Source organism: Empidonax traillii, unplaced genomic scaffold, assembly GCF_003031625.1.
Source record: "Empidonax traillii isolate 1590-97213 ecotype Southwest subspecies unplaced genomic scaffold, ASM303162v1 scaffold593:size397357, whole genome shotgun sequence".
In the NCBI taxonomy this organism is placed as follows: domain Eukaryota; kingdom Metazoa; phylum Chordata; class Aves; order Passeriformes; family Tyrannidae; genus Empidonax; species Empidonax traillii.
This window is the reverse complement of record NW_020955786.1, coordinates 201,826-216,064: the sequence shown is the minus strand read 5'-3', so window position 1 is coordinate 216,064 and position 14,239 is coordinate 201,826. Positions and strand designations below refer to the sequence as shown.

The window sequence follows — 14,239 nt, the reverse complement described above, 5'->3', positions numbered from 1 at the left end:
CTAAACTAGTAAATACAGGTGGATTTTTTTGAAGTGCTTCTAATGAGTGTTGTAATGCTGCAGTTGATAAGCAGTTAATAGTATGCATAGCTTAATACCCACTAATTGACTAATGGGCAGATTACTCCTTTGCATGTGTTCAGTTTCAAATTTACCAGAGTACTTTATGCTATCAGACCTCTAAGTGGAATATTTTTTAAATCCCTAGGCCAAGCATGAAACTGGTAAAATTCAGAAAAGGAGATAGTGTGGGCTTGCGACTGGCAGGTGGCAATGATGTTGGCATATTCGTAGCTGGTGTTCTGGAAGACAGCCCTGCGGCGAAAGAAGGATTAGAGGAAGGGGATCAGATTCTCAGGGTATGTCAAAACCAGTAACAGTACAAGTGTTTTGTTGTACCAAAGTAGGTTTCTTCCTGTAGGATTGAATATGTTGCCTTTGTAGTTCAGACAGGTTTTTTTCTGCATGTACTTATTAGATGACTTCATAGCAACAAAATCTCTTCTTACTCTGCTGTTGTTAGGAAGGGTAGTAAGTTTTTTACATGCAAGTTTATGAACTAATTCAGTTGGTAAAATTGTTTGATTTCATTAACTCCTGGGTGACTGAATTGTCAGAGGGCTCTGTGGCTACTGATGTTTATAGGTGCTCCATAATACTGAGTTTAAAATGAACAGCTACCCAATATCCCTGAAGCTCTGCTTTTATTGAGAAATAGAGTGGGACTATTTAGAGCTACAAGAGGCATCTTGAGATACGTGTACTTGGTGTGTATGTATGAAATGGAGTAAGAAAAAAATCGTAGAGATTGATTCAGATTTCCTGTTGTATAGTTAAGTCTCTGTAATAATCTCGTATGCTAAATCAAACTGATTACTTCATTGATACCAGGTAAATAATGTAGACTTCACAAATATCATCAGAGAAGAAGCTGTCCTTTTTTTGCTTGATCTTCCTAAAGGCGAAGAAGTAACGATTTTGGCACAGAAGAAGAAAGATGGTAAATATTTGGATATTGGAAGTAATCTAGAAAACTATTTGGAATAGAATTTAAAATTCTAGTGAATGATAACTAACTGCTGACTTGCAGAAATGGGCACCTTAGACTGTTAAGTTCTTTTAGATTTGGAATCAGTTACTACTGCAAATGGACTAGAGATTGATATGAAAACAGTGCAACCCCCTGCTTCCCGCAACAAACAAACAAACAAAACTCCAAACAAAAAACTTTATCAGAAATAACCCCTAACATCTGAGAAAAGTATCTGCATTAAACCCTGGTGGAAGCAGAAGAGGCTGTTGTAGTTAAGCCATTGAAAATGGGTGATTACACTGATGTGCGTGCACATCCAAACTTCTTTCCTCATAAGACTAATTCCTTCCAGGGCAACTGAATTAAGCTTGCACTTGCATCAAATTTTTGACTATGAAAGTTGAATTTATGTTGGTAGAGTTTTCTATAAATAGTTGTGCTGCTTAAAATAGAGCAGCTCTGAGACACTGAGGCTTCTTGAAGTAATATTGTATATTTGGAACAGGGAAAACTAAAGTGAGGCATTGCTTTGAGTAACTCTTGTGACCGTTAGGACGTGACTTGAACTCAAGTAACACCTGATATTTGAGGATTTCTTTTTTTTTTTTTTTTTCCAGTTTATCGTCGCATTGTTGAGTCTGATGTAGGGGATTCTTTCTATATCAGAACTCATTTTGAATACGAGAAGGAATCGCCTTATGGCCTAAGTTTCAATAAAGGTGAAGTGTTCCGGGTGGTGGACACTCTGTACAACGGTAAACTGGGGTCATGGCTGGCAATTCGAATTGGCAAGAACCATAAGGAAGTGGAAAGAGGTATCATACCTAACAAAAACAGGTACGATCTTAAAATACTGCAATTCCTGATTTAAAGTTACAGTTTTAAGTTCTGCATCTCTATAATGAATGATTGGACTTGTCTGTAGGACAGGAGTTTATAGAACTGGTTGTCAGAAAAAGTGTCACAAGTTAAAACACACGGAAGTAAAATATCTGATCTCTGGATTTGCTTTTGACTCTGCACAGTCTATAAATAACCTTTCTTTTCAATACAAGAGACAAGGATATAGTAAGTTTTAGAAATGTGATATCAAACTCAGTAGTTATCTTTTACTTCCTAATACAGAAACAACAAAAGCTTGGTTAAGCTGGTAGTGGTGGTGTGTTTTTTTTAAGGTGTAAGCTTGCTAGTCAAGCATTACTTTAGAACCTGACTTCCTTGATAACTGGGATTTGTTGTCATCTTAGAGCGGAACAACTAGCCAGTGTACAGTACACACTTCCAAAGACAGCTGGAGGAGATCGAGCAGATTTTTGGAGATTCCGAGGTTTGCGAAGCTCAAAAAGAAATCTCCGGAAAAGCAGAGAAGATCTTTCTGCCCAGCCTGTTCAGACGAAGTTTCCTGCCTATGAAAGAGTTGTTCTTCGGGAAGGTATGGCTCTACTCTTACTGTTGCACAGTACAGGTCTGTGTGATTGATTTACAATAGCCAGTGTGTTTAAGAGTATCTTGCATTTGTTTTAAGCAATCAATATATCTTGACTTTTCTTTTGCCTTTGGTTCTAGCTGGGTTTCTCAGACCTGTAACCATTTTTGGTCCAATTGCTGATGTTGCACGGGAGAAACTTGCTAGAGAAGAACCAGATATCTTTCAAATTGCAAGTAAGTGTGAGATCAAGTTTTTCTACAGTTAGGAAATAGTCAGCTTTTTTGGCTAAATTTTTTCTACGTTATTACTTTAGTTAACATGTGTAACAAGACATTGACAATATAAAGGAACAGAGTAAATGTAATCTACTCTATGGTTGCTGATAATTGTCTGAAGACAAAAGTAGTATTAGTTCTATTTATAGCCTTCTCAAACTTCATTTTATTTCTGTACCTTATCCTATTTCTTAGTGCTTTTGTAAATATGTGATTTGGGATCATATTTGAGCTATGAAAAAGGTTTGTTTTATCTTAATGAGGGAATGTAGAATACGTTGTAAATGTACAATAGATTTTTAACTGTGTCCTCTTTACCAGAAAGTGAACCAAGAGATGCTGGTACTGATCAACGTAGTTCTGGCATTATTCGTCTTCACACTATAAAACAGATAATCGATAGAGTAAGTCTTTTATTGTCACTCTACCTTTAACACCAGAAGAGTAAAACTGGTATAATGAAGTAAAATGTTAGCTGTTTTAAATGTAGAATAATAACTGTGTTTGCTTTAACAATAATTTTCTCATCTTTCTATTGGCTAATAAAAAAAATAACACATCACTTTCTCCATATTAATAACTGCAACCTCGATGACTTGTAGTTTTTGTTCCAGAAAGTGTTGTCCTCTCTCCATTAAGGCTGTTATAAGCTGTTTTCTCTTTCACTTAAACCCGTGGTGTGACATAACAGGTAGAAATGGTTACTTTATTTATGGAGTTATTAGTCTTCCCCCACCCCAATGTACAGATTGGTTATTTGGCATCGTTTTTTTGTGCAAGGACTAAGGGAAAGGGTTCTTCTATTTCCCTTCCTTAAGATGCTTAAAACTTTTAAGATTAGTTCATGATAAGAGGCTCACCTTTTTATTTCCTTATTTAAAAACAAACTGGAACCCTTTCAGGTGCTTAAGTGTGAGGGGAGAAAAAGGCTGTTGTAGCAGCAAAGTGGGTAGACTTCATGCTGTGTGCTTGATTGCATTGAATGAAAACTGGCCAAGTTTTGCATTCAGAATGACTTTTTTTTTTTTTTTAAGGAGAATGGAGGTGTGTAATGAGACTAGGTCTTATGTTTTAATCTTTGCTCTTTTTTTATTCACAGAATACTAATAGGACAGTACTTAGTTCAGTGGCTGGTTTCTTTGAGTTTTTTTTAAAAAGGGAGTTAAATATTAAAATATTAGAGTTATGCAGTCAGTACTACAGTTCAAAAAGTATATGCTGATGTAGGCTGGTGTTGGAATTGGTTTGGTTTCTTCTGATATTCAAATAGGAAAAGGATTTAAATCAATACTATGAACCAATGAATTCTGTAAAGGTAATACAAAATAAATGTGTGGAGTATGTTTTGAAAAAATTGCATCTAGTATATAAATTATTCACTTCCTCACCTCTGTCCTTTTTATCACAACAGGACAAACACGCTTTATTAGATGTCACTCCTAATGCAGTGGACCGGCTGAATTATGCCCAGTGGTATCCTATTGTAGTGTTCCTAAATCCTGATTCTAAGCAAGGAGTAAAGACCATGAGAATGAGGTTGTGCCCAGAATCGCGAAAAAGTGCCAGAAAGCTGTATGAGAGAGCTCACAAACTCCGCAAAAATAATCACCACCTCTTCACTAGTAAGTAATTGGACATACTGGATTAGCATTTCTGAGAGGGAAAAGAAGGCAAGATGAGAGAGGCTTCTTCCTCCAGAATTTCCTGCAAATGGGCTAATTCAAGCAGTGATTGACTTGTTCAGACTTTCCCATTCCGTAACCAGTAGTTAATTGGTGTGTGCATCCTTTGCACGTGACTGCATGAATGTAAAGCAGTCTGAAAACTCAAAATGGTACTTGTAATAGATCTGGTGGCTTTGCAGGATGATCAGCCAAAATCAAAATTTGAATAAAAAGGAAAATGATGGAACTTTCTTTTTAACCTGGCTAAACTGAAGCCTCGCTTTATTCTGAGCTACTGTTGACTCAGTATTTCCTGTGGAATAAAATGCCCCAAACCACATCATACCTTAAGGTTGCTTTGGATACTAATATTTATATTACTATTTAAATCTTGTAGTTTTAACCTACCAGTTAGGTAGTAGGTTGCTTTTATTAGTCATGGTGCAGATCCTTCTCATAGTTCTGCAGAGATCAAAAGTCAAACTAATCTACTGTACTTCTAGCTACCATTAACTTGAATTCAATGAATGAAGGATGGTATGGAGCTCTCAAGGAAGCGATTCAGCAGCAACAGAACCAACTAGTGTGGGTTTCAGAAGGAAAGGTAAGAAATTATACGTTTAAAGAGAAATGGCAAAACTTTATAAGAGGTTTTTTTGCTTTTTTTTCCATTGCAACTGGTGTTACGATAGGGCCTGATGGTTGTGGAACGAAGTGTATTTTTCTTCTTTCCCTCCTCATTTTAATTATAATTTGAAGGTCTGAAGCAGTAATGCCTTGTGGCTGTGCTCAAAGCTGATTTTGTCACTACATTAATGCAGTTATTCTATTAAGGAGAGCTGTGCAGTTGTCCTCATGCATGTAGCAGTGTAGGAAGGGAGCATTTGCTCACTGCTGCTGTTCACTGGAGGATATATAATGCTTTGAACAATTTGGGGGGATTGGGTGGTTTTTATCAAAGAACTTCTGGGTATCTTGCTGCCTGTGTGTGTGGGGTTAGAATTGCCTGATGATGAAGGGGGTTTTTTCACTAACAGAAAAGCAAATGGCATATTCATGTTCTTTGACCTTTCTGAGAACTGTTTTCTCACTGGTGAGAACACAGGTGCAAAATCACAAGTTGGTGTTCTGTTTCCCACAAAAGCTCCACTCGTCTTCCCAAGCTGCATGTTAACCTGTGCACATTAGATCCATCATCTTGAACTAGTATCGAGTCAAATGCCAGCTGTTTGCTTACTTGTAGCAAATGATGAATTGGCTATTGCTATGAGTTTCTTAATTAGATTTTAGCTCCCCTCACCTTATATCTACGTTCAAAGTAACGATTCTGATATCCTAATATCCCTCTAAAGTGCAGCTCTGTATCTTTCCAAACACTTTGATATTTGCGAACACCATGCACTGTCCCCTTTCTTACACTGACAGTCATCTGGCCCTTTAGTAAAATGATTGTAAGAGCTAGACTGCAGAAAAGGCTTTTAGGTCTAAGTTTGACATCTTCAGTGATTGAAACCTCCCCTGATTTCTCCTCCTCTGTGATATTCAGGACTGCTGAATCTTCATACTTTTGCTGTGCTGCTGGATTTGGAATATAACTTAACATTTCCACTACTGGACTTGGTGGTGTTCTGAACTACAATATAGATGCATTCCATTTGTTCAGTTTTCAATTATTTGCAAAAAAATTTTCAATATTTGCATTAGAAGAAAAAGGGGATTCTTTAGAAGGTATTTCAATAAATGTGTACTCTAATTTTGACACAGGCAGATGGTGCTACAAGTGATGACCTTGATTTACACGATGACCGCCTTTCTTACCTCTCCGCTCCTGGCAGTGAGTATTCCATGTACAGCACAGACAGCAGACACACGTCTGATTATGAAGACACAGACACAGAAGGGGGTGCTTATACTGATCAAGAACTGGATGAAACTCTGAATGATGAGGTTGGGACTCCTCCTGAGTCTGCTATTACACGCTCTTCTGAACCGGTTAGAGAAGATTCTTCTGGAATGCATCATGAAACTCAGACTTACCCTACTTATGCATCTCAAGCTCAGCCACAGCCAAATCTCAGAATAGATTCTTCAGGATTTAAAGCCACTACTTCTCAGCCGGTAAGAAAGCGGTTTTATGTACTGACCATTATATGCTTTCTTCAGGTTGCAAGTTCTCTTGATCAGAAAATCTCCATTTACATTCTGCTTATCAGTGTCGTGAGTGCGTACAAGAATCTGTCAACAGCAACAATATGTTACAATGATTTGGAGCATCAGATTGCCCTGCCTGTTTTAGTGACTTATTCTGACAGGAGGGGGATTGAATGTTTTGCTTTTTTAATCCTCAGCCTAATGAATTTCTGAAAGTGCTAGTGCATGATACTTTCAGTACATTTCATTCTACATTTAGCTGCATCAGTCAAAGCATCACTTAAATTATTTTAATATAAATCAAAAAGTCATGCATTGATTCAATAGCAGTATATTTAAAATATTTTAAACACTTCACAGAAAGCAGAAGCCTCACCTGCAGTCCCTTACCTTTCCCCGTTGCCTGAATCAAACCCTGCAACCTCATCAACCTCTGCAGTAAATGCTAATGTAAACCTAACTAATGTCAGACTGGAGGAGCCTACTGCTGCTCCTTACAACTCTTACCAACCACAAGTGTGCCCCTTAAGAACACCGAGTGCTGAGGGAGCTCATATAGTACTAAGAGATCAAGAGCCATCGTCCTTATCGCCGCGCATAGACCCAGCAAAGGTACCTGTGCCACGTTGTTGCGCTGATTTCCTGCTCTACGTCAAGCTCACACATGATCTTCGTTTTGCCTTTATTTGAAGAATTCCTTCTAATTTTTTTGCCTTTAAAAGATTATGCAGGTTACCAAAAACAGTGCCTCTGAATTGCTAAGCATCATCTAATGTTCTTTCTGTGTGCATGGCTTCAAGACTGTCCTTTTCACTTCTCAGAAAGATGACTTTTTAAAAAAAGGCTGCATTCTGTATTTTGATTTTACTTGACCTGTGACTTTCTTAGCTTGACAATGTTCTGCTGTTAATGAGGCCTTGAGAAAAATCCTATTTCCTTAAAATTTCACTAGTTTTTTGTATACTTGAAATTAAGCCAAGTTATTGATGAGGAAGTTAAGTCAAGTTTGTTGGGTGACTTCTGTTTATTTCCTCGGCAATGCTAGAACTATCTTAATTTATTTATATATTTGACTTCCCACTTTTTCCACATCCTGCAAAAAAGTGTGTGCCCCCCTCCCCTCCCCAAACATAAGATCCCAAAGATATGGCTCTTACCTTTGTCTTTCCCTTTTAATCTACTGTTTTTGCTTAAAAATAGGACTGAAAGGGATCTATTGAATCACCAAGTTCAGCTTCCTGTGGTTGCAAACAACTGCATCAAATTATTCTGCTTTTTAGCTAAATTAAAGGCAATGTTCAAAACTTTGGTTTGTTTAAAATACTATATTTCAGATGCAGCTGCAGTTACTCTTCATTTTAACTGAGAAGTATGTCTGTCTTTAACAGGTATACCGAAAGGATCCATACGTTAATGAAGAAGCATCCAGACAAAGCTATGTCTTAAAACAGCCAGCAATTAATCACCCGGTACAGAAGCAGGAAAGAGACCCAAATCTGATCTATGAATCCCAGGCTCAGTATGCAGAAAAACAACCGAGTAGGGATTATGAACAGTCAACATACAGGTATGACTCGACAAACTATGTAGATCAATTTTCTCGTGGTTATGACCCTCGCCTACATTATGATGACCGTGTGCCTCCCTATGAGGAACACTGGGCATATTATGAGGAAAAACAGCCCTATAACCAAACAAGAACAGCTTATGAAAACCAGCCTCCTCGGGATCTTGATTCCAGACAAAATATAGAAGAGAGCACAGACCGCAGCTATTACCCAGCACAACCTCGTTTTGAGGACCCCCCTGCGATGAGCTATGATGGCAGACCTCGCTATGAGCATGCACCCAAGAACTTCAGCTTACCGCCAGTGCGATACGAAGATCAGCACACTGTGGGGTACGACACGCACGGTAGATACAAACAAGAGGCTCAGCCATACCAGTCAGCCATATCTCGGTCTCCGGAACCGAAGCAGTACTTTGAGCCACATATAAGGGGCTATGAACAAGGTCCTCCTCAAGCTTACAATGCTAAAGCTGGACAGTATGAGCCTTCTCATAGCACTTCAGGTGTTTCTCTTCCTCCTCCTGCTTCATCACAAACGAAACCAGAAGTTTTGCCTTCTAACAGTAAACCACTGCCTACACCACCATCTCTAGCAGAGGAAGAAGAAGATCCAGCCATGAAACCACAGTCTGTGCGAAGTAGGGTTAAGATATTTGAGAGGAGAAGATCCCCATCTTTGGAAAAAATGAAGGACTCGAGTGATACATCAACTGTCAAGGTAAGTAATTTAAGGTTTTTAATTTGTTCTTTTTTATTAATGAGACTCCATTGCAAGAAGTAAAATACTGTCTTGGAAACAAAACTTTACGGCTTATGATATAGCCTCTTAGCAACCTGACTGGTATGTTTTACAAGCAGAACCTGAGCACTTTTGTGAAAATGCTGATGGGGACACTACCAATTCATTTTTGCTAGAATTTAAGGGGGAAGGAAGGCAGTCTTAGTTTTCTTAATCATGAAGTGCCTTATCTTTCTAAGTGTATGAATATGTTTTTTAAGTGTGAGAATATGCTGTGCTTCTCTTTTCAGCCTCCAGAACTAGCACCTAAGCCTGCACTCACAAGTGTGAGTGGTCCAAAACCAACTTCTCAAAGCCAGTATGAGCACGAGAAAACAACTTACAGGTACATACATAACTGATTAAAATTAGTTTTCATTTTGGGATCAGAATATTCAAAAACACATCTTAGTTGTTCAATTTGGAAACTGCAGAGAGGAGTCAGAGTGTGTCAGTATGATTTCTGTGTCAACAGTAAAGCAAGGCACCAAGTCAGTTCTCATGGGCATAATTGCTGGGAACTGGGGAAAGGACATGATGTTTTCTCAGCATTTTTGAGGAAGAAGCATGTTAAGATCTCCATGTTACTTTTTTCTATGTATATTTGAGATAATTAGCAAGTAAAACAAAAGGGAAAAGGTAAGGTCAAAGGGAAATAAAAATTTTCTTTCTTTATGGTGTGTCACAGCTGTCTAGTTTTCATATAATATAGATAAAAAAGGCCAGGTGTGCAATTGTAAGAATGACATGCTCATTACCAACTAGATTATAAAATAGAATTGTAATTCAGGTGAAATGATGCTTGTTCAACTGGGCAAGGCAACTGTATGTTATTATTCTTGGTTAGGGCCCCAGAACCACAGAGACCTCAAGTGAAGCCACCTGAAGATATTGTGCGTTCAAATCATTATGATCCTGAGGAAGATGAGGAGTATTATCGAAAGCAGCTCTCATACTTCGATCGCAGGAGTTTTGAGAATAAGCCATCTGCGCAGGTTCCTGCCAGCCATCATCCTGAGCCCCCTAAGCCAATACACTCACAGAATCAGCTGAACTTCAGCAATTACTCTAAGTAAGTTTGGATTTTTTTTTTTAATTATTTGAAAAAGTAGGGAGGCATGTAGGACTACAACAGAAATCCTGCCCTTGTCAATGGAATTCCAGAGATTTGTGGTACTGAATTGAAATTTTGTGTTCATGAAGTCAGTTTCTCTGTTTAGATGTACCTTTAGTTTGAAAATACATAACTGCATAATTTTGTTGTGGTAAATGAATAATTTTTGTAGGTTTCAGGACCTTCAGGTGTTATTTTTGCTTGCCACTTATTACCATACAATCACAGAATTGTTTAGGTTGGAAAAGACCATTAAGTCCAACCATTAACTCGGCACTGCCGGGTTCACCACTTAAACCATGCCCCCAAGAACCACATCTACATGTCTTTTCATCTCCAGCGTGTTGGTGATTTCACCACTTCCCTGCACAACTTGTTCCCATGTCTGATAACCCTTTCAGTGAAGACATATTTCCTAATACCCAACCTAAACCTCCTCTGGCACAACTTGAAGCCCCTTCCTCTTGTCCTATGGCTTGTTGCCTGGGAGATGAGAGCAACCCGTACCTGACTAGAACTTCCTTTCAGGTGGTTGTAGAGAGTGACAAAGTCTCCCCTGACCCCCCCTCTTCTCCAGGCTCAACATCCCCTAACTCCTTCAGCCACTTCTGATCAGACTTGTGCTCCAGACCTTTCCCCAGCTCCATTGCCCTTCTTTGGACATGCTCCAGGACCTCGATGTCTTTCTTGTTGTGAGGGCCCCCCAGCTGAGCACAGCAGTTGAGATTCCTCCCCCGTGCCCAGTGCAGGGGGGATGCAGTGGTCACAGCCCTAGCCCTGCTGACCACACTATTGCTGACACAAACCAGGTGCCTCTGGCCACCTTGCCCACCTGGGCTTATGTTCCGCTGCTGTTGACCAGCACCCCTGGGGTCTTTTCCAGCCTCTCTGCCCCCAGCCTGAAGCTGCAGAGGGTTGTTGTGACCCAAGGGCAGGACCTGGCCTTTGGCCTTGTTAAACTTCACATAATTGGCCCCAGCCCATGGATCCAGCCTGTCCAGATCCGTCTGCAGAGCCTTCCTGCCCTCCAGCAGATCAACACTCTCACTTAATTTGGAGTCATCTACAAACTTAGTGAAGGGAGGACAGTCAACCCCCTCATCCAGATCATTGATTGTGTTCTGTTAATGATCATAAACAGAATGTTACAAAGTATTTCCTTAGTCTAATATGTAGTGCTTAAATATCTTTCATAGCAAAGGTTTTGATTTATTGAAGTTCTGTATGCATTTTTTCTGCAGACAGGATTGTATATGTTAGCCACATTTGACATTAGGAAAATGAGCCTTTAGGGGATATTGCTGAGGCCAGAATTTAATCTGTTGATGGAAACATCTGTTTCCTGTATTGTTTTGCTTCCTTGATTTGGAACATTTTGATACAGAAAGTGTGTGAAAGCTCATGAACAGATTTAGCTCAGGTAAAGAGCAGGCTATTTTGGAGGATACTTACACAAACTTTGTGAATACTCTCCATAGTTACCTAAATTTGTTTTGATTCAAACTGTAACAAGGTGTTTTAGCTGCTACTGTGAAAAGCTATCTTGGCCTGCTGCATGCAGCCTGAAAATTGGGCATTTTTGAAGGCTTTTGTTGTATTCCTGCTTGAAACATGGACTATTCAGGTGAAGCTGAAAATCTAACAGCCTTAATGTAAATGAGATCTTTCGAGTGAAATAATAAATTAGCTAGCCAAAGTTTTATAGTGTCTAGTGTATGTGCAAGGTGTCTTCCATGTACTTGATACGCTGTATTCCAGTGCTTGAAGGATTTGAGCTAGGACTTGGGAATCCTGTTCTTATTCATTTGAACATTGTCTCTGATCATCCACTGTCTGTCTTTGTGAACTGAGAATATTGGAATATTTCTAAAAGCTTGTTAAGTTTTAAAGGTTTCACTTTTATTTCTAATTTTGCTCTTTTATATGCTAAGGAAGGAATGCATTTGGTAATCTGTAACCAGTTCTGATTCTCAGTCAAGGATGTTCCTTATCCTTCTTTTCACTTGCTCAGCGTGTTCTGATGGAAAGATGAGGGTAGAGCTGTCCTGCTCTCTGGGCATCATAGTCACAGACCCAAGAAAATTGTCTTGACTGGCCTTCCTGCAGTAATTTGGAACATTTTACTCTCACATACAAAACCCAGTGTTACCCATAGATGATCCATTTTGGTCTGTAGGCACTGACTGCGTTACCACTGTAAATGCAAGTCATGCTTTGGGAGAAGTGTTGTGGGCTTTCATCAGGTAATTGTGAGGATTGTGAAATTCTTCAGATGGAGAGTGCTGTAAGCTTTCGTTGTACGTTTGTTATTCTGCAGTGTTGTCACGCACGCTGAAAAGCATGAGAGAGGTAAACAGCTATTGAATTTGTGCTGCAGAACAGCTAATGGTTGGGAGAGATTGTTCCATATTTCTGCCTTCCACTTCTGTCTGCTGTGACACTTCCATTCTTTGGCTGCTCAGTTCTGATTTTCTTTTGATTGTGAGTTCGGGTATAACTTCAGGGCTTGTATGAATGGAAGGTGACATCTTACTGCCACAAAGGAGTAAGATGATACTGTTCTTGAGCCTGACAATTTCATATATCCGGGGGACAGATGTGTTGTGGTTTTGCTTTTTGAAAGAATGTTACCCTTGATGGGAAGGGACAGACATGGGAAAGAAAATTTACCCGGGGCAGTCCTGTGCAAATAGACAAATACTAAAATATTAATGTAAGTGGAAAGAGAGAAACAAGAGCAATGCTCAGTTGGACAGGACTGACTCTAGTATACTGCAGTGTCCTTGTGTGGAAACACAAACCAACTGCTGTTTTGAGAAAGCATTCACATTTAGGACTCCTCTCTCACCAGCTTCCACACTGAACCCTGTTACTTGTGCATTATTCATCCTTTTTTTTTTTTTTTCCCAGTGAATTTCTACGTTAATTGCTATTCTGTGAATAAACTCGTCTAAAAATAAACAGGACTAAATTTGGATTATACAGGAACTGTTGGTTATGCAGTCTCTTGCTCCTGAATAATCTGTTTAATGTATTTTGGGTACAGAGGACAAATTTTATTTATTCATGAGCAATAACTACAACTTTTTTAGTGTTTAAATATTAATGTGAAACCTTAAATTATGTAAAGTTCTTTGCCACTGAGTATGTATGGTGACAGTATGTATTTTTCCCATTACAAATTTTTTTACTCTTTTAATTTGTTGGTGGGTTATTTGCATAATTTAGGAAACTTCTGCTGTTACTAAAGCTGCTTTGTAGGAGTAATGCCACATCTGCATGTTACAGTTGTCAGGAACTGTAGAACATGGGATAGCTTTTCTTTTGATGTGAGAAAATAGTAGGACTTGTGAATGGACATGTTTCAGTGGATCTAGTTGAAGCAATTTGAGGCAAATGCCTCTGTGGCTGAGTAGTGGATTTGTTCCTGCTTGATTCACTATAGCTCCTGCTTTGGCTTGACACGCTGCAGAATGAGGTAATTTACCCAACAGCATCCAGACTCTTGAGTGTCTGTTAGAGTTGGAGCTTATTGAAGATCAGCGATGCAGTTGCTGTTGTACTCACAGGCAACATACAGTGTACTCATAGCCTGTTACCCACTGGTTCATTCTAGTGGTTAATTTCTGCTTCCTTTCAAATTAAAGTAGCAGTTTTATAATGCAGATGAAGTGGGAAACAGCTTAGAAAACAGCCTATCAATAATTAGGGAAACTTCCTTTATACACTCAAAGTGGTAAGCGAGCACTGTGCTGTGGATCACTTTGGCTGTGTACAGGTTTGAGCAGTGGGGATGAGCCTGTCTCTGCCCCCTGGTCAGGAGCCTGTGACAGAAGAATGCACTTCATATTAAACACAAATTTGTACTTGTTGTGTTTGTGTTGTCACAGCTTTCTCCTCTTTCCCCCTCCTACTCTTCCACATTTTAATTCCCCAGAAAGCTGGCAAGCAGTTCTGGTGGGGTGGGGAGCGTGCTGGGTTTTTTCCCATGGGCTTTAGCATGGCTGTCCTCCCCTTGTTCCTGTCTCTCTCTGGGAAGATTTCAGGATATTTTCAGGTGGGCAGTTCCTGAGAAAGCAGCTTCTGCCCACCTGGAATAAAGACAACAGTGAGTGAGCATGCAGTAATAACTTGTCTTGTTGGATGAATGGCTTGGAATAAAATCAGTAGGAATGGCAGCTTTACAGTAGATCTAAAAATGATCTCTTTTTTGCAACACTGATTT

General features: G+C 39.3%; 1 protein-coding gene across 9 annotated transcripts in view; it reads left to right on the top strand.

The window, feature by feature from the left end:
• Window positions 1-14,239, top strand: part of TJP1 (tight junction protein 1) — a 158,583-nt gene that overhangs the window by 133,529 nt on the left and 10,815 nt on the right. For 6 of the 9 annotated variants that reach the window (XM_027898347.1, XM_027898346.1, XM_027898345.1 and 3 more), the window contains 13 exons: window positions 209-359; window positions 892-1,000; window positions 1,651-1,870; window positions 2,281-2,465; window positions 2,600-2,695; window positions 3,059-3,141; window positions 4,149-4,359; window positions 4,905-5,005; window positions 6,166-6,519; window positions 6,913-7,164; window positions 7,941-8,840; window positions 9,152-9,246; window positions 9,748-9,972. In XM_027898347.1, the coding sequence (XP_027754148.1) occupies window positions 209-359; window positions 892-1,000; window positions 1,651-1,870; window positions 2,281-2,465; window positions 2,600-2,695; window positions 3,059-3,141; window positions 4,149-4,359; window positions 4,905-5,005; window positions 6,166-6,519; window positions 6,913-7,164; window positions 7,941-8,840; window positions 9,152-9,246; window positions 9,748-9,972 (2,982 nt within the window). The remainder of the gene's footprint in view (window positions 1-208; window positions 360-891; window positions 1,001-1,650; window positions 1,871-2,280; window positions 2,466-2,599; window positions 2,696-3,058; window positions 3,142-4,148; window positions 4,360-4,904; window positions 5,006-6,165; window positions 6,520-6,912; window positions 7,165-7,940; window positions 8,841-9,151; window positions 9,247-9,747; window positions 9,973-14,239) is intronic. The other 3 variants (XM_027898353.1, XM_027898350.1, XM_027898349.1) reach the window with 2 other exon arrangements.